Source organism: Scyliorhinus canicula, chromosome 6, assembly GCF_902713615.1.
Source record: "Scyliorhinus canicula chromosome 6, sScyCan1.1, whole genome shotgun sequence".
Lineage (NCBI taxonomy): Eukaryota > Metazoa > Chordata > Chondrichthyes > Carcharhiniformes > Scyliorhinidae > Scyliorhinus > Scyliorhinus canicula.
In genome coordinates this window covers 134,664,588-134,680,924 of record NC_052151.1, presented here as the reverse complement: position 1 = coordinate 134,680,924, position 16,337 = coordinate 134,664,588, and the positions used below count along the sequence as shown (strand labels likewise).

Genomic DNA, 16,337 nt, shown 5'->3' with positions numbered 1-16,337 from the left:
CGCCTGATGAATTCCTCTGTGTCTGCCATTTTGATGGTGGTGCAGAAATTGAGCCCTCTGCTGAGGACTTTGATTTTGTCTGGTTGAAGGCTGTAGTCCGACAAGTTGACAATAAGATTTCCCTGTATTGTTTTCCACTGTGGTACAGGGGGTGGCTTGGTTGCTGCTGGTGGTGATGCAGAGTTTCTCAAGTTTCCTGTTCTTGGTGTGCATATAGGTGGCATAGTATCGTTGTCTCATCTGTTTGGCGGTGTTCCGCAGCTGGTCTGCTGCGTCTTGAGCGCAAGTTGAGAATATGGCCTCTATCTTGGTTTCCAGGTTGCGTCGTCTGCTGTAGAGCTGGCGTATGAGGTGGTTTATGAGTGTGAGAGAGGTGCAACGGCAGAGTCTCTCAGCGTAGTCTGTGTTGTAGGTCGACCTGAGTGGGTTTGTGATCTGCAGTCCTTTTGGGATCTTGTCTGCTTTCTTGCATCTTTGTAGAAACTTAATGTCAGTGTCGATATGTGTGATCTTCTTGGAGATCCTCTCCACTTTGAGCCGGCAGTTTGCGGTGTCGATGGGAGCCATGATGTGGAGATGCCGGCGTTGGACTGGGGTGAGCACAGTAAGAAGTCTTACAACACCAGGTTAAAGTCCAACAGGTTTGTTTCAAACACTAGCTTTCGGAGCACTGCTCCTTCCTCAGGTGAATGAAGTGTATGTTCCAGAAACATCTATATAGACAAATTCAAAGATGCCAGACAATGCTTGGAATGCGAGCATCAGCAGGTGATTAAGTCGTTACAGATCCAGAGATAGGGGTAACCCCAGGTTAAAGAGGTGTGAATTGTCTCAAGCCAGGACAGTTGGTAGGATTTTGCAAGCCCAGGCCAGATGGTGGGGGATGAATGTAATGTGACATGAATCCCAGGTCCCAGTTGAGGCCGCACTCATGTGGGCGGAAATTGGCTATAAGTTTCTGCTCGGCGATTCTGCGTTATCACGCGTCCTGAAGGCTGCCTTGGAGAACGCTTACCCGGAGATCAGAAGCTGAATGCCCTTGGCTGCTGAAGTGTTGTCCGTCTGGAAGGGAACATTCCTGCCTGGTGATTGTTGCGCGATGTCCGTTCATTCGTTGTCGCAGCATCTGCATGGTCTCGCCAATGTACCATGCTTCGGGACCCCTTTCCTGCAGCGTATGAGGTAGACAACGTTGGTCGAGTCGCAAGAGTATGTACCGCGTACCTGGTGGGTGGCGTTCTCACGTGTAATGGTGGTATCCATGTCGATGATCTGGCACGTCTTGCAGAGATTGCCATGGCAGGGTTATGTGGTGTCGTGAAGGCTGGGTAGTTTGCTGCAAACAATGGTTTGTTTGAGGTTGCATGGTTGTTTGAAAGCAAGTAGTGGGGGTGTAGGGATGACCTTGGCAAGATGTTCATATATAACAAAAGTTATAATGCAATATGCAACAAATACAACTGGTTAACTATTAGCTAATACCTAGTCTCCACCTTAACTTTCCCCCATCCTCTACACACACACACACAAGATAGACAAACAGAGAGGAGTGGAAAGGGGTAAAAAAATAAAGACAAACGGAGAGAAGAAAGTCTTTGTTTCAGATGATGGTCTTTAATGCACTTTTCTTCACAGCCAGCTTGCAGATTAAAGTATTTGGCTTTCAACAAGTAATGATCTTCTCTGTTGTTTAGAAATGCATTACTCATACCTTTTTTCTGGCGAGGCATTTATTTCTGTTCAAACTTTGCTTTCAATTTGAGGTTTGCATTCAGGCCACTGTGGTCTCAGGAAAAGAGGACTCACAGTCTTTCTAGAGAGAGAGGGGCAGCCCACACAGCTGCCAGAGAGTTGGCTGTATCTTTCTGGAGAGAGATAGCTGAATTCTTACACTGTGCAGCCAGAATCAAAACTGAAACCAAACTGAAACCGTGGGACTCTGAAAAGCATCTCAGTGGAATAGGATCACAATACCAGGCAGGAAACAGCCTTTGGGCTAATTCATTGGCCACTAGCCAAATCAATCAAACTAAGTCCCAACCAAGCTCTGTCACTGATGCCGGCCAGTCTGCAACTCGAGTTTAAACCAGCACAGCGTTCTGGATTCTTCCTGTTCCAATAAAATAGACAGGCTGCTTACCTTAAAGACAGATGTCCATTAATCATCCATGGATCAAAAATGTGATGGCAAAATAAAAGAAAGGGGAAATAGGGGAATAAACAGGGAATAACCAGGAAGGATTATAGATCATAGAATTTCTAGTGCAGAAGGAGGCCATTCGGCCCATTGGGTCTGCACTGGCCTTTGGAAAGAGCACCCCACTTAAGCCCACAACTCCACCCAATGCAATAACCCCACCTAATCTGTTTGCACACTAATGGCAATTTATCAAGGCCAATCCATCTAACCTGCGCATCTTTGGACTGGGAGAAAACCGGAGCACCAGACAAACCTACGCAGACACGGGGAGAATGTGCAGACTCCGCACAGACAATGACCCAAGCCGGGAATCGACCTGGGACTCTGGAGCTGTGAAGCAACTGTGGTAACCACTGTGCTACCATGCTGCCCTTACACAGTGATGTCTCAAGACTGAGATGACTGATCTCCAACAATCACAACCATCTTCCTTTGTGCCAGGTATGATTCCAAATGGAGAATTTTCCCCCTGACATCCATTGACTCCAGTTTAGTTAGGGCTCCCTGATGCCATACTCGACCAAATGCTGTCTTGATGTCAAGGGCAGTCAATCTTACCTCACCTCTGGCATTCAGCTCTTTTTTACATGTTTGAACTAAGGCTGTAATGAGGTCAGGAGCTGAGTGACCCTGACAGAACCCAAACTGATTGTCCCTGAGCAGGTTATTGCTGAATAAATGCCGCTTGATAGCACTGTTGATGACCCCTTCCATCACTTTGCTGATTATTGACAGTAGACTGATGGGGCAGTAATTGACTGTATTGGATTTGTCCTGTTTCTTGTGTACAGGACATACCTGGACAATTTTCCACTTTGCTGGGAGATGCCAGTGTTTTAGCTCTACTGGAACAGCTTGGCTAGGGGTGCAGCAAGTTCTGGAGCACATGTCTTCAAAACTATTGCCACAATATTGTCAGGGCCCATCGCCTTTGCAGTGTCCAGTGCCTTCAGCCGTTTCTTGATATCAGGTGGAGTGAATTGAATTGGCTGAAGGCTGACAACCATGATGCTGGGACCTCCATCACTGAGAATGGTGATAGTTGTGGAGCCTCCTCCTCCATTATTTCATTGCCCTACATTACAAATAGCGACTGCAATTCAAAAGTACTTGGCTGTAAAGCACTTTGAGATGTCCTAGGGCCTAGACTCTCTGTAAAGAATTTTGCTTTTTATTGTGCCGAATCACACGATAGGGACTAACTTCTTGTCAAATCATCGCAGGTCATGATTTGTTGTGTCAAAAAACCCAACTAACTCCTCTCCACCCCTCCACAAACTCCACCTATATTCATTCGAGGTAAAGTATGTCCACCGGCACTATCACTTGTGCAGTTAAAATTATCTTGATGGACTGCCTGAGTTTCGCTCTGAGTTTAATGATGTCACCTTAGTCTGTCCGTGTTAAACCAGTTCCAACCAATTTCAACAGGCGTGGGTCATTTAAAAAAAATATCATATCGGTGTAGAATCAACCGCGGGTCATCGGTGTTTTTCTCGTGAAGAAGATGATTCGCTTGTCAGTAGGAACGGAAAACCATTCCTTGGGCAAAATTGTAAAAGTTATGAAAAATTCTCAGCTCTCTTTGTCCCAATTGCTTTTAAAAAACCGAAGTTGTGACCTTTGGACCTTCTGATAACATTTGCAACTGCAATGAACTTCATCAACAGATTGGCTCAGTATCAGTGACTATATAAATACTGCGCCAGGTCACAACCGAGTCACTTCAGCAGCGGATCGAAGAACAGCTCAACATGGGCTTCATCACGAAGCTCTGCTTTCTATTGCTGTTCGGCAGTTGTGTTGTTGCACGTAAGTTGTCGTTAACGTTTGTCACAGTAATCCAGGGCCCATTGAATGTGGTGTAAAATGCAGTTGTATTCGGTACCGTGTTTTACATGCTGTGGGCTGTAGCAGGTTTGGAATTATTAATGTATATTCCATTTACACTTTTGCAACCTACGTGAATGCGTGTCTGAGGAAAGGCGGTAATTCACAGGCAATACGATTATCTGTCGAATAGAATGAGTTGACATTCGTTCAAATTGCTCAAACAAAAATGACTTTTACCAACCCAAGAACTTGAGTCACAACGCGCGAAGTTAATCTGTTAAATCAAAGGATTTATTTTAAAAGCAGTATTCAATTCTACTCAACTGTTTAAGCCCAAATTGCTTGAAACATCTCAAAAACTAGGTGCGCTGAACTTTTGTTTTAGAAATCCCTTCATTTTAGAAATGTTACCTTTGCACCAGCGCGAGACAGAAAATTGCAGTCGGGATCTGGGGCTGTTTGCTCAGAAGCAAAAAAAAACATTCAAAGAGTGAATGACCTGTTGAAATGTCTCTCGCCTCAAGGACAGTGGCGGAGAAAGGAAAGATACGCTGTCCAGTTTAGTTGCATTTGCGTTTTTTTTAAATCTGCACATAAAAATGTTTCTTCATTTTTCAGAAGGCAGATCTGATGACAAAGAAACGGCACACTGTTTAAGTAAGTCATATGCATTAACTGCAGTAAAAGTTGAAAATGACCTGACCTCCGTTGCTAGACATTTGAGATCACCTCCTGGAAACCAGAGGAGGTCAGATCGCACCTTGGTTTGCTCGGCATTCAGTGATACACAAAACCTGCAGTTTCACGATTTGCGCAGAAGGGACTAAATTGTTAAGGTTGTTATTCGGAGGCGCTGTCATGCCAAAAGTAGGGTTTGGGGGCAATTCTGGAATTTGGAGTCGGGGAGTCGGAGGACTAAAAGATTAATAAAGGGGGAGACGCAACCGTCCTGCCTCCTGGTGACTGCCGCATATGGAGGATGTATCTGCCGAACAAAATCTGTCAAGAATTTTGTTTGTGGGAGTTTTGCTTCATTGAGACCATTCTGGTGGAACAGCGCCGCCCGTTGGTGTATTGGAATGGTGCAGCCCTACAAACCATCCTGACAAGGACATCTGTCAATCTTAGCACCCGGAGTGACGATCAACATTATGATATAAATCTAAAGAGTGGGGTTGCTGGGGATGTAGGTTTATCCGGCCTGATAATTACAACGTGTACTTATTTTACCCAATGCAGAACGAACAACTCGTTTCAAAAACCTGAAGACATATTTTTACAACTATGAAGCTGAAACCTCCAACGGAATAGCTGGGACTGCAAGCTCCCGCTCGGGTGTCCAGATATCCTGCAGGGTAAGTTGAAAGTTGCAGTATTTCTACGTGCCAGAAACGCAGCATTTCAATCCGGAACTCACGAAGAGACATTTGAAGAGCCTCCAGTTGATCTTTGTATATTTTCAAATGGATTCTTAATGACAGAATCTGCATCTATAATTTAATTTTGGGTGCGTTCAATACGTTTCGCTTGCTCAAATGTACATGTTTCTGCCCAAATAACGTAAGAGATACAATTTATAAAACTAAATAAAAAATAATGTATTTTACAAGTTTCTGATTCTAACCCAGTGAAAAGGTCTGTCAATACGGTGTTAAACATGTAAAATGAATATAGTGGAGTTGCTACTGTTGTGCCCAGGTGTAGTTATCCTTTTAAAACACTTCCAAACAAACTACCAAAACTTGTACAGTATACCTCTTCCAGGGTGGCAGGCTAATTGGTTACTTATTCTGTCAGTGCTTGGAAACTCCCAGTAAAATACAATTTTTATTTAAATCTTGAAGACAAATTGATATATCTTTATGTGTCTACTTGTATATTTTAAGGGTGTGCAGACTAGCAACCCCCAGTTCCCTTACTGTACATGCCAAAATAACATTCAAGCATTTTAAAATATTTCCTAAAAATAAAGATAGCAGCATTTTAATGTATCTTCTAGTTACACAAGCCTCTAATTTGTGTACTAATTAGAAACAAACTGAAATTGAAAAGACAGTTAAACTATCTATTTATTTTGGTTTCTTTTCAACAGGTGCAACTTGAAGTTCCTCAGTACTGTGCCTACTCCATGCGGATAAAGGCATGCACCCTGAAGGAAGTAAGCGGCATCAGTGCTGATGGCAAACCTAACTTTGTGCTTTCCAAGGACACTGAAGAGTTTCAGGAAGCTATGTCCAAGTGAGGAACATCAGTATTTCTGAATCTTAATGCATGAATTTCAGTGGGGCTTCTCATGTCACCTGTGATAGCATTAGCAGAACAGTCCCAGACCTGGTAAAATGGTGTAAACAACACACAGTGTGTAGGCGACCACAGCACCTCATCTGAAATGATGCCAGACGAGCAGCGGGGCTCAGCAATACATTCTGCCTTCTTTCTTTGTCTGTAAAAAGATACAATGCTACAAATGACTATTTGCCTTACAGGCAGCTTAATACTTAACACATTCATAAGTCATTCTTCAGTTCTTGATTTTACAATTTAAAATAAATGAGTTAAGATCACATTGAAAACAATTGACGGACAAGCTTCAAATGCCCCTTCACTGTATGCTGCTTGTAGACTTTTTCCACTGCTCCTTGTGACTTGTGGATGCCACTTAGCTTACAATATCACTAAATTAATAGGATTGTATTCATTAGTTGTGGCTTATTTAATATTTGGGGCTGATAGCTGCTTAGACTGTAACAGCCAATGATGTATTTGGAGCAGAGTGAGCTAGCTCCCCTCAACTTTGCAATGTCCAATTTCAAAGAGGGCCTCTTAATCAGCTATCAACCTCTCATGTCTGTACTCAAGGACCTTCATCCATAACTGTTTAAAACATGGTGCAGCCCAATTTTAGATATGTTTTAGGTATCCTTTGGTTGTGACATGTTGGTCCTCAATATTGACCTTAGTTGTGCACATTTTATACATAAAACAGGCACAGTGAGGTCCAATTAATAGGCCATTGTACCTAAATTTTCCAAAAGGAATTTGGAAATCCTGGAATAACTCAAGAAAAAATTGGATGCTTAAATGCAAAGATTAATGAAGATGGATCAAGTGACACTCCCCATCTGTAATAATCTTGTGATATGGGAAATGACAAGGAAATGGGATTGGATTAAACAATCTATGTGAAGAGCCAACACTGCCTAGCTCACAATGGGCCAAATGATATACTTCTCAATTCTATGAAATATTTTCCCCCATAGGTATGAACTAAAATTCACAACATATGGACATTTGAGTGTCAATCTATATCCAAGTAAAAGTGAAACAGCCAATATTCTCAACATCAAAAGAGGAATCATTTCTGCTCTTCTGCTGCCAATGGAATCTAAAGAAGATGTACAGACATTTGACATAGTAAGATTTTTAAAAATTAGTTCATAACAGTTCAAGTGCATTTACTAAAAAAAGTTAATTGTCCTTTCCACAGCAGAGCTTCTACAATAAAATTACTTGGTCCAAAGCTGAAATGTTATGAACTGTTGAAGAACATTATTAGCTGCCTCTCTACAGCTTGGTGTAGAATTTTCAGCCTGGGACTGAAACTGGTTAATTTTAAATTTAAGAAAATATATTTTTTCTTGCGTGTCAACTCCTGGAAAATGTGCAAAATTTAGTCAGTTTTGTTTGGTTCGTTTGAATGTGAGCTTTCTTATGTTGAGAAAAAAATAATTCAGAACATTTCCAAAACATCATTATTTTCCTGAAACTCATAAAAAATATACTTTCAATCAAAATCCACTAACGTTTCCAAAGTGCAGGAGAAACTAAGAAATGGGAAAAGGAAAAGGGCCAGATCATTCAATTTTTATTTGGGATGTTAATTTCAAAAGGTTTGGCATTAGCATTTTTTTTTCTGTCGAAGAAATTTAAAACAAATCTATATTTATTAAAAATGTAAATATTTCTTTCCATTGTAACTCAGGCTACTGTGTATGGTAACTGCACAAGCGAGGTCACAGTGAACAACAGAGTAAACAATGTAGCTACTCATATGACAGTCAAGAGAGATCTTACTGCCTGTAATAGATTCACACCAATCACAGACTACAGAAGTCCTTTGGCACTAGTTACAGGAACGGTAAGAAAATAATACCTACTAACATATGAATATTATTAAAACACTTTTTTTGTTGCAAATTCAAGTTTGATTATGTGACGTCTCTTCCTTAAAAGCTTTTTCTTAATATACGCAGCATATGGTCATGCCATCCTTTCTGAGTAGCAGTCAATCTTGCAACTATTCCCTCGATGCGAAGAAGCATGTAACAGAAGCCATTTGCAATGAAAAGCACAATTTTCTGTCTCTTTCTAATGAGTAAGTTGCTTCACCTAAAGTATCACTTAATACCTCTGGATTGCGGATCTTGACATTTTCTTGTAATAGATTTTAAAACTATATTTCAGCAAAGTATTGCAAGAAAACACAAGAATATCTGCTCTTACATCTTTAATATCTAATTTAGGTTAATAATCTGTGTTTTAAAGAGTTTGGGTTTTTTAATTTTACTCGTACGGTAGATTTAGGGCTGTATTGCGTGATGTTGTTATGTATGTTCTATACATCTCGTTTCGCACTTTCCCCATTAGAAAACATGTAATACGAGTAAGTTACATTCATAACCTTTATTTTTTACATTTAACACCTATTGGCTGCCTCGAATATAAATGACCCAAAAATCATCATATGTATTATTAATCATTTAAGAACTCCTAATAACTTACTAACTTTTGAACTTCGTAACTCTTTCAACTTGCTGCCTGCTCACTGCTTTCCGCTCATGACGAGCCTTCTGACTTGCTACTTCCCTTCCTGACCCTCCAGTTTGCCACCTCTGCTGTTTGCCACGTCGCTTTCCTATTCTCCTGACTCGTCACCTCTCCTGAATACCCTGGTCACCTGGTCTCCCTGACCTCCCACTCACCACTTTATTTGTTTACTCTCCAGCTTTTTACTTCTCTTCCCTACCCTCCCAAGTCGCCACATCCCTTTTGCACATTCCTGCTCGCCGCCTCTCCTGGCTTACTGCCATTCCCAGTCTCCACTTCTCTCCCTGATCTCCCTCTTGCCCCCTCTGATGCTGATCCTCCTGCTCACTTCGCTCTTGTCCTGTCGCTTCCCTCTCCTGAACCTTCATATTAGAACGCATTTTAAACTGAGACACCCATACAATTTTATGGCATTTCTCAAACCGGTAACTATCAAAGAAAAAAGTAAATATTCTGAAGAATCCTCTTAAGAACCTTTGGGAAACATAATTATTTTGCTGAATACCCATAGTGGCAATTTAGGAAAAATAAACTATTAGTGCTTTGGCTATTACAATGTTCTTTGACATATTTCCTCTTAATCATTGTTCGCTGCATGTATCTTCCGCATTATTCTATACTCCATAAATGTTCTTGTACATGGAAGTTCATGTCTAAACTATCCAATTGGTTAAAGAAAGACTATAATTTTTCAACCTTCTAATTTGATTAATGTTTTCTCTATGCAAAACAATTAATCAAGCTGTCAGGAGAAATCTTTAAGTTAGTTCCAGCTTCCATGGCGGTTGCCTAATTCGATCTCTGCAGCAAGTAGAGTAAAGAATTTGCGAGGCCTTAGGTTGCTTAAGTCAGATGGCTGGTTTGTTCTGCACACCTTACCAGTGGAAGCTGTTTCAAAACCTCCATCCATTACCTTTTTTTATTGAACTCCTGGAAGTAAGAACACTTCAATTGCAGTTCTTGTTTCAGAAATGTAGCAATTGGGCATGGAGCAGCACTTCTCCATTGTTCTCTGTATAAGTCTGTAGCATTTTGTGTACCAGTATCAGAGCTCTCGTTACATTGTGATGTTATCAGAGAACCACATGTCTATCAGTTAATATCAAAGAAGATTTTTTTTTAAATCTCACAGCTGAAATGAAGGACGTCTACTGGGCAATAGAGGAATCTTTCTAAAAATGTTAGCATCAAAAGTTGGAGAAGACCCTCCACCTCTTGTCCAAGTATATGTGAAATGGTTTTTCATCTAAACCTAATGTAATTAGAAACCTAAAACTGAATTTTGTCAACCGAACCATTAGAAAGTACTTGTAATAGTGATTTAACATTTTATTCCTTATTAGGAATCCACACGGAGTTATGTCACAAGTAAAGCAGACGCTTAAACTTGAAAGTTTCAGTCCATCCAATACCAGATACTTTGCTAATGGTAAGATATTGATCTTAATGGATGACTGTGTTATAGCTATAAAATCCAAAAATGCTGGAAGAACTCAGTTGGTCTGGCAGCATCATCTCTGAAGAAGAGTCACACCGACTCAAAATATTGATACTGTTTCTCTCTCCATAGATGCCAAGTCTTACAGATTATAGTTTTATAGATCCTTTTACAGTATTCCTTCATCTTGGTTTTATATCTTGAGGGGCCAGTTCAGCTCAGTTGGCTAGACAGTTGATTTATGATGCAGAACAAGGCCAACATTGTGGGTTTAATTCCCGTACCAGCTGAGGCTATTCATGAAGGCCCCACCTTCTCAACCTTGCTCCTCGCCTGAGGTGTGGTGACCCTAGGTTAAATCACCACCAGTCAGCTCCCCCCCCCCCCCACTCAAAGGGGAAAGCATCTGGGACTATGGTGACTTTACTTTACACATGGAAATATTTTCTATTAACATGGAGAAAAAAAGTCTCCAGCTTGTCACTTTACATTTCTTTAAAACTCTATAAAATATGGTATGTTTTGGAACACGGTGGTCGAGTTTCTCCATCCCGCCATGCCAGATTTCTGGTTCAACATGCCTCATTACGCGGGATGCTCCATTACGATGGCTGGCCAATGGCGTTTCCCATTGTGGGGCAGCCCCACGTTGTTGGAAAACCCCCGGGCTGCTGGCCAAACTGAGCATCCTGACGATGGAGGATCCAGCCCAGTAAATTTAAGTTTTTGTATATTGAAATGAAGGGTAATTTTATCACTTCACATTCTCAATATTCATTCATTGGAAACCCATTTTAGGGATTTTAGTATGTTCTTCTTATTAATGAATGGATGATCATAGGAAATAAGCGCAATATCGCATATGTGCTCCAGGAAATAAATGTAAAAGTAGGATTTTTGATAAATTGTAGGCAAAACCATTACTGGCAAGATTAGATAGAGGTTCTAATTTATTTTTCGCTCCAGTTTTCAGCATTAATGGGATGATACCAGGATGAAACTGAAAGAATATGCTAAATTCTTACCAGAATCATGCTCATTCGTGATTTTTGCTTGGGCCTCAGTTTTGCGGTCAGCACATGCACTGCAAATGGCGGCAGCTTCATTATTATTCTGAAAAAAAGGAGTATGGAAAGGCGCTGCACCATTCTCAGCACAGGAGTGTGCTGGTTGGTGAGTTCCCACCAACTCACTATCTACTATCATAGAATTTATAGTGCAGAAGGAGGCCATTCGGCCCATCGAGTCTGCACCGGCTCCTGGAAAGAGCACCCTACCCAAGGTCAACACCTCCACCCTATCCCCATAACCCAGTAACCCCACCCAACACTAAGGGCAATTTTGGACACTAAGGGCAATTTATCATGGCCAATCCACCTAACCTGCACATCTTTGGACTGTGGGAGGAAACCGGAGCACCCGGAGTAAACCCACGCACACACGTGGGATGTGCAGACTCCGCACAGACAGTGGCCCAAGCCGGAATCGAACCTGGGACCCTGGAGCTGTGAAGCAATTGTACTATCCACAATGCTACCGTGCTGCTGCTGCTGAAACCTGGTGGGAAACAAGACATTGGACGAACTTGCAGTAACATTAGCAGCTGGCCTAATGTTGTGATAATAACCTCAAAACACCGTCTTTTGAATGGGACATTAACCCGAGGTCCCATTTGCCTGTTTGGGTAGATGTGAAAGATCCATTATGCTAATTCGAAGGAGAGCAGGGGAATTTCTCTGGTGTCCGAGCCCATGTACATACCTCAATTAACATCACAAAACAATATTATCTGGTAATTATCACATTGTAGTTATTATCTCATTGCAGTTTGTGGGAGTTTACTCTGAGCTAATTGGCTGCTGTATTACCTACATTACAATAGGGAATACAATTCCACTGTATTCAAATGACTGTAAAGCACCGCAATCCCAGTGCTAACCACTGCGCCGCATGCCGCCCTGAAGGCTAATCAATTTTGTTGACTTTATCCCATCAACAGTAAAACTTGGGGAAGGGGAGGAAGACAGAAATTTTCCTAAATGTGTCCAGAGCGTGCAGGAGTATTTCACCAACCCACAAAAAGTATGGCCTCTAGAATTCCCTGTTTCTCACTCGCAACATAGCTTAAAGTGTTCTCCCACCACTTATTTCAATCACCCCTCCACTCCTCTGTGGGTGGGTTGACTCTAAACCCTGCAATTCACAGCTGTGACCTTCCCAAATCGTGTTCCTATTTATAATGATCTTGTAGCCTGGTTCCCAAACAGGTGATGTTAGGTGGACTTGACATAACCCCATTTCATACCTCCAAAACCATCTGTTAAACTCCTCTTGTAATGCCCATTATGGAATGAATGACAAGATTATAAAACATTCATAATTTTGAGCAGCAGCATTATTATGGATAATATATTTATTTCAGTGTGGACACTAAGAGCTTGTTTTAAATGATTTTTTTATAGATGAATCAACAATCATGAAAGAATTGACTTTGGAGCATGCTGATAGTAGAGCAAAGAATGCAGATACTGCACTTTCATCACTACAGGATCTGGTCAGACTGCCTGAGAGTGGTTCGAACCAACAAAGAGCCAATCTGTTTCAAAAGTTTGTCGTTGAATTGAGGAGGATGGAGAAAAATACTTTTGAAACTGCTTTACCTAAACTCAATGAAATTGAAGCATCCAGGTAATCCAGATAATTTGGCACTTGTTCCACTGTATCTATCCATAAAAGGAGAATAAATCAGTGAGTGCAGGCGGCACTATGGTTAGGATGTCCGAGATCATTGCCCGTGTGGCATTTGCACATTCTCCCTGTGTCTGCATGGGTTTCACCCCCACAACCAAAGATATGCAGGCTAGGCGGATTAGCCACGCTAAATTGTCCCTTAATTGGAAAAGATTAAAAAAGTAAATAAAAGAGTGGGTGCTAAAGAAATTATTCGGTAATGATAACACACTTCAAACCCTTTACTCTGTGAGAAAAGTAGTTATTACTACCAACTTCCTATTTATAATTTAAAATATGTTTATAATATTGAGGCTGTTAAGGGATTATTAATATTTCTTAATGTTGTCCGAAGTTATTTTCCTTTCAATATAATCCTTCGAGGTCATTGCTTCCAACCTGAGTTGCCATAATTGGCACACGGTTTGAGGGAATTTACAAGACAGAAACAGGGTGGAAGCAGCTAAAAATTCTGTAAAATGACTGACTGCTCTTTGCATGTCTTTGCTGTGGTCATGGCAATCTTCTCATGGCTTTCTGCTGGGCCGTCAAGTACCCACCTGAGTCAGGGAAATTAAAAGGGCCAAGGTGCTTTTTACCTCAAAGGTTAACAATGTATTCTCATTGTTATTATAACCTGTTCATTTTGATATATAATACTTACCTGAGTAACTATTTAAACTTCCTTTGACACTTCAAAAGGCTCGTTACTTTTCAAGCGCTTCTCCAGTGTGGTACTCCAGAGTGTTTTGGAGCGATCCTGAAAATTCTACAAAGTGATCAATTCCCTCCAATGGTGGCAGATGCCGTTACCTATGCCATAGGACTTATGGCTTCACCGTCTGCAAGTATGATACAGGAAACCCTTAATCAGGCAAAACTTCGGCATACACGGGGTATCTTTTACGCCCTGAGCCACACAATAAGAAAGTAAGTGCAGTAGTTGATAAGAACATCTTTCGTACATTTGACAAACATTTCCAGAAATATGAGTTGTATTATTCACTTCAAATATCCTGAGGATTCTTATGAAACTATATCAAACAATCTTTAAAAAAAATGCCTTTCCCTTTATTTCCTTACTTAGATTAATATCTATGTAGAATAATGATGTGAAGATGCCAGTGTTGGACTGGGGTGAGCACAGTAAGACTTACAACACCAGGTTAAAGTCCAACAGGTTTGTTTCGAATCACTAGCTTTTGGAGCACAACTCCTTCCTCAGCTGAATGAAGAGGTGGATTCCAGAAACATATATATATATATATATAAAAAGTCAATGATGCAAGACTTGCATCTTCTTGCATCTTTGACTTTGTCTATATATAGGTTTCTGGAACCCACCTCTTTATTCACCTGAGGAAGAAGCTGTGCTCCAAAATCTTGTGATTCAAAACAAACCTGTTGGACTTTAACCTGGTGTTGTGAGACTTCTTACTATGTAGAGTTAGTTCTGCTTGTTTTTCAAAGGGAAGTTCTTCTGGGATGCCGACCTCGCTAGCTATCCGAACACTCCTATAAATAGTTAATAGGACAAACTCATCAAGAGTGATACTTACCCTGCCAGGTTTCTGAGGGGACAAACCCTGCAGTGCTCCATCTAGTGGAAAATCAAATAGCTGACTGTAATTTTCTTAATCAGGCAGAGAGATTTTAATATGATTTGCAATGGGGGTTAGAGTTTCAGAATGGAAAGGTATAACTCGAGCACGAGAGTTGCTCTACTTGTTGGCATATTAAACAAATAGAAAAGCGTTACTGTTACTTCTTTTTACATGAAAAGATTTCAACAGTTATACGTCAGCTAGCCTAACTGTTGACGTAAAAAATATTTGCTGTCCAGAAGAGTACTGATGTTGTAATTTTAAAAATGTTAATTACTTGAAAACAATTTGTTGCCATATTTTAGTTACAAGTTGTGACCAAAATGAGGTGGTTAGAAATAATTCATCATCTTCATGACAAAGCTTTAAATAGAGATTGTGAAATTTTACGCTGGTGGGATTTTCCGCCAAAGTCAGTGGACTTTTGCACGGCTTGCTGCATTTTTGAACCCCACTCCCCCATCATCATTACACTTGGGCATAGCATGGGTGGAATTTAATGTTAGTGATGGGGGGAGCCCATTCTCCCACTGGTGTGAATCCCAAGTTGCATTTTTCCAGAAAGTCCGATGAAATCTGGACAGTTCTGGGCTACCTGTTGTATTAAGCCCCAAACAAGGAAGATATCCTGCGCCTGAGAACTGTCAGCCTGTGATTGGCTAGCAGCTCTCCAATGCTGGCAATACCACTGAGAATGGTGGCCACTTGTACCTTCACCAGGGATTGTTGCTGGATCCCTGAAACGTAGGAACATGCAAACAAAGAACAGGAGTAGACCATTTGGCCCTGTGAGCAAGAGAGGTAAGTATGTGCAGTATAGTGGCCGCATACAGGGAGGGAAGTGCTGACGAAGTGGAAAAGGTCTTCACAAGTAGGGTCAGGGGTCGCTTTCTGCCGGCCCTTCCCTATTGATAAGGCACAGAGTGCCTGAGAATGAGAGACCCTTCCCCCTACTAGGTTACAGGGAAACTTACTAGATCTTGTTGGTCAGTCTTCCCAGATGGCAAATTCCTCGCTCACCATTGGTTGAATACCATCAGCGGCAGGGGAAACCCATTAAGTAGCCCTCAATTGGCTACTTCAGGGCCTCAGTTGACCTCCCTCAGAGGGGGAAGGCTTCCCTCCACCCTTTTTATCTGGAGCTTAATCAGGGGAAGTCAGTGGGATCTGAACCCTACTTCCCATTAAATTAAGCTAAAGCAGGGTTGTTATCCCTCTCTTGAGAGCTGCTAGCCAGTCAGAGGAATGGCAATTTCCCTGTATCTGCAACAGCACCATCATGAGCAGTGGCCACTTGGGCGTTTGCCAGGGATCATCGCTGATTATTCGGCTGCCACCCATGGTCTTGCAAAATTGACAGTTTGCATTTCTCAAGCAGTAAAAATTTAGCCAAGCACAATTTCATGCATTTCACATTCATTTAAATATTTTGACGTCACCCTGTATAAAATAGTCAATGCAAACTATTAATTTAGTGGATTACCTTTTACAATGTCTAGATTGTAAAATAATTTCAGCAAGGTATAAAATGAACACTTGAATGAAAATAAAATGTCAGAAATCTATAGTTTATTATTTATGAGTAGGATTTTATTAATGAATGAATGATTATAGTGTAGCATACATTGAAAGCTCATAATACACACAAGCCTGATCATTTGGGAAACACAAGAAACTTAAGAAAATGGAGGTGGAGTAAGGCACT

General features: G+C 41.2%; 1 protein-coding gene across 3 annotated transcripts in view; it reads left to right on the top strand.

Moving 5' to 3' along the window:
- Positions 1 to 3,833: 3,833 nt before the first annotated feature.
- apoba (apolipoprotein Ba) overlaps positions 3,834 to 16,337 on the top strand; it is an 81,639-nt gene continuing 69,135 nt past the window's right edge. The window contains exons 1-10 of one of the 3 annotated variants that reach the window (XM_038800179.1): positions 3,834 to 4,012; positions 4,652 to 4,690; positions 5,273 to 5,388; positions 6,126 to 6,271; positions 7,294 to 7,447; positions 8,016 to 8,171; positions 8,287 to 8,408; positions 10,204 to 10,289; positions 12,761 to 12,986; positions 13,731 to 13,958. In XM_038800179.1, the coding sequence (XP_038656107.1) occupies positions 3,955 to 4,012; positions 4,652 to 4,690; positions 5,273 to 5,388; positions 6,126 to 6,271; positions 7,294 to 7,447; positions 8,016 to 8,171; positions 8,287 to 8,408; positions 10,204 to 10,289; positions 12,761 to 12,986; positions 13,731 to 13,958 (1,331 nt within the window). In that variant the 5' untranslated portion in view covers positions 3,834 to 3,954. Of the gene's footprint in view, positions 4,013 to 4,651; positions 4,691 to 5,272; positions 5,389 to 6,125; positions 6,272 to 7,293; positions 7,448 to 8,015; positions 8,172 to 8,286; positions 8,409 to 10,203; positions 10,290 to 12,760; positions 12,987 to 13,730; positions 13,963 to 16,337 lie in introns of those variants that run through there. The other 2 variants (XM_038800180.1, XM_038800181.1) reach the window with 2 other exon arrangements.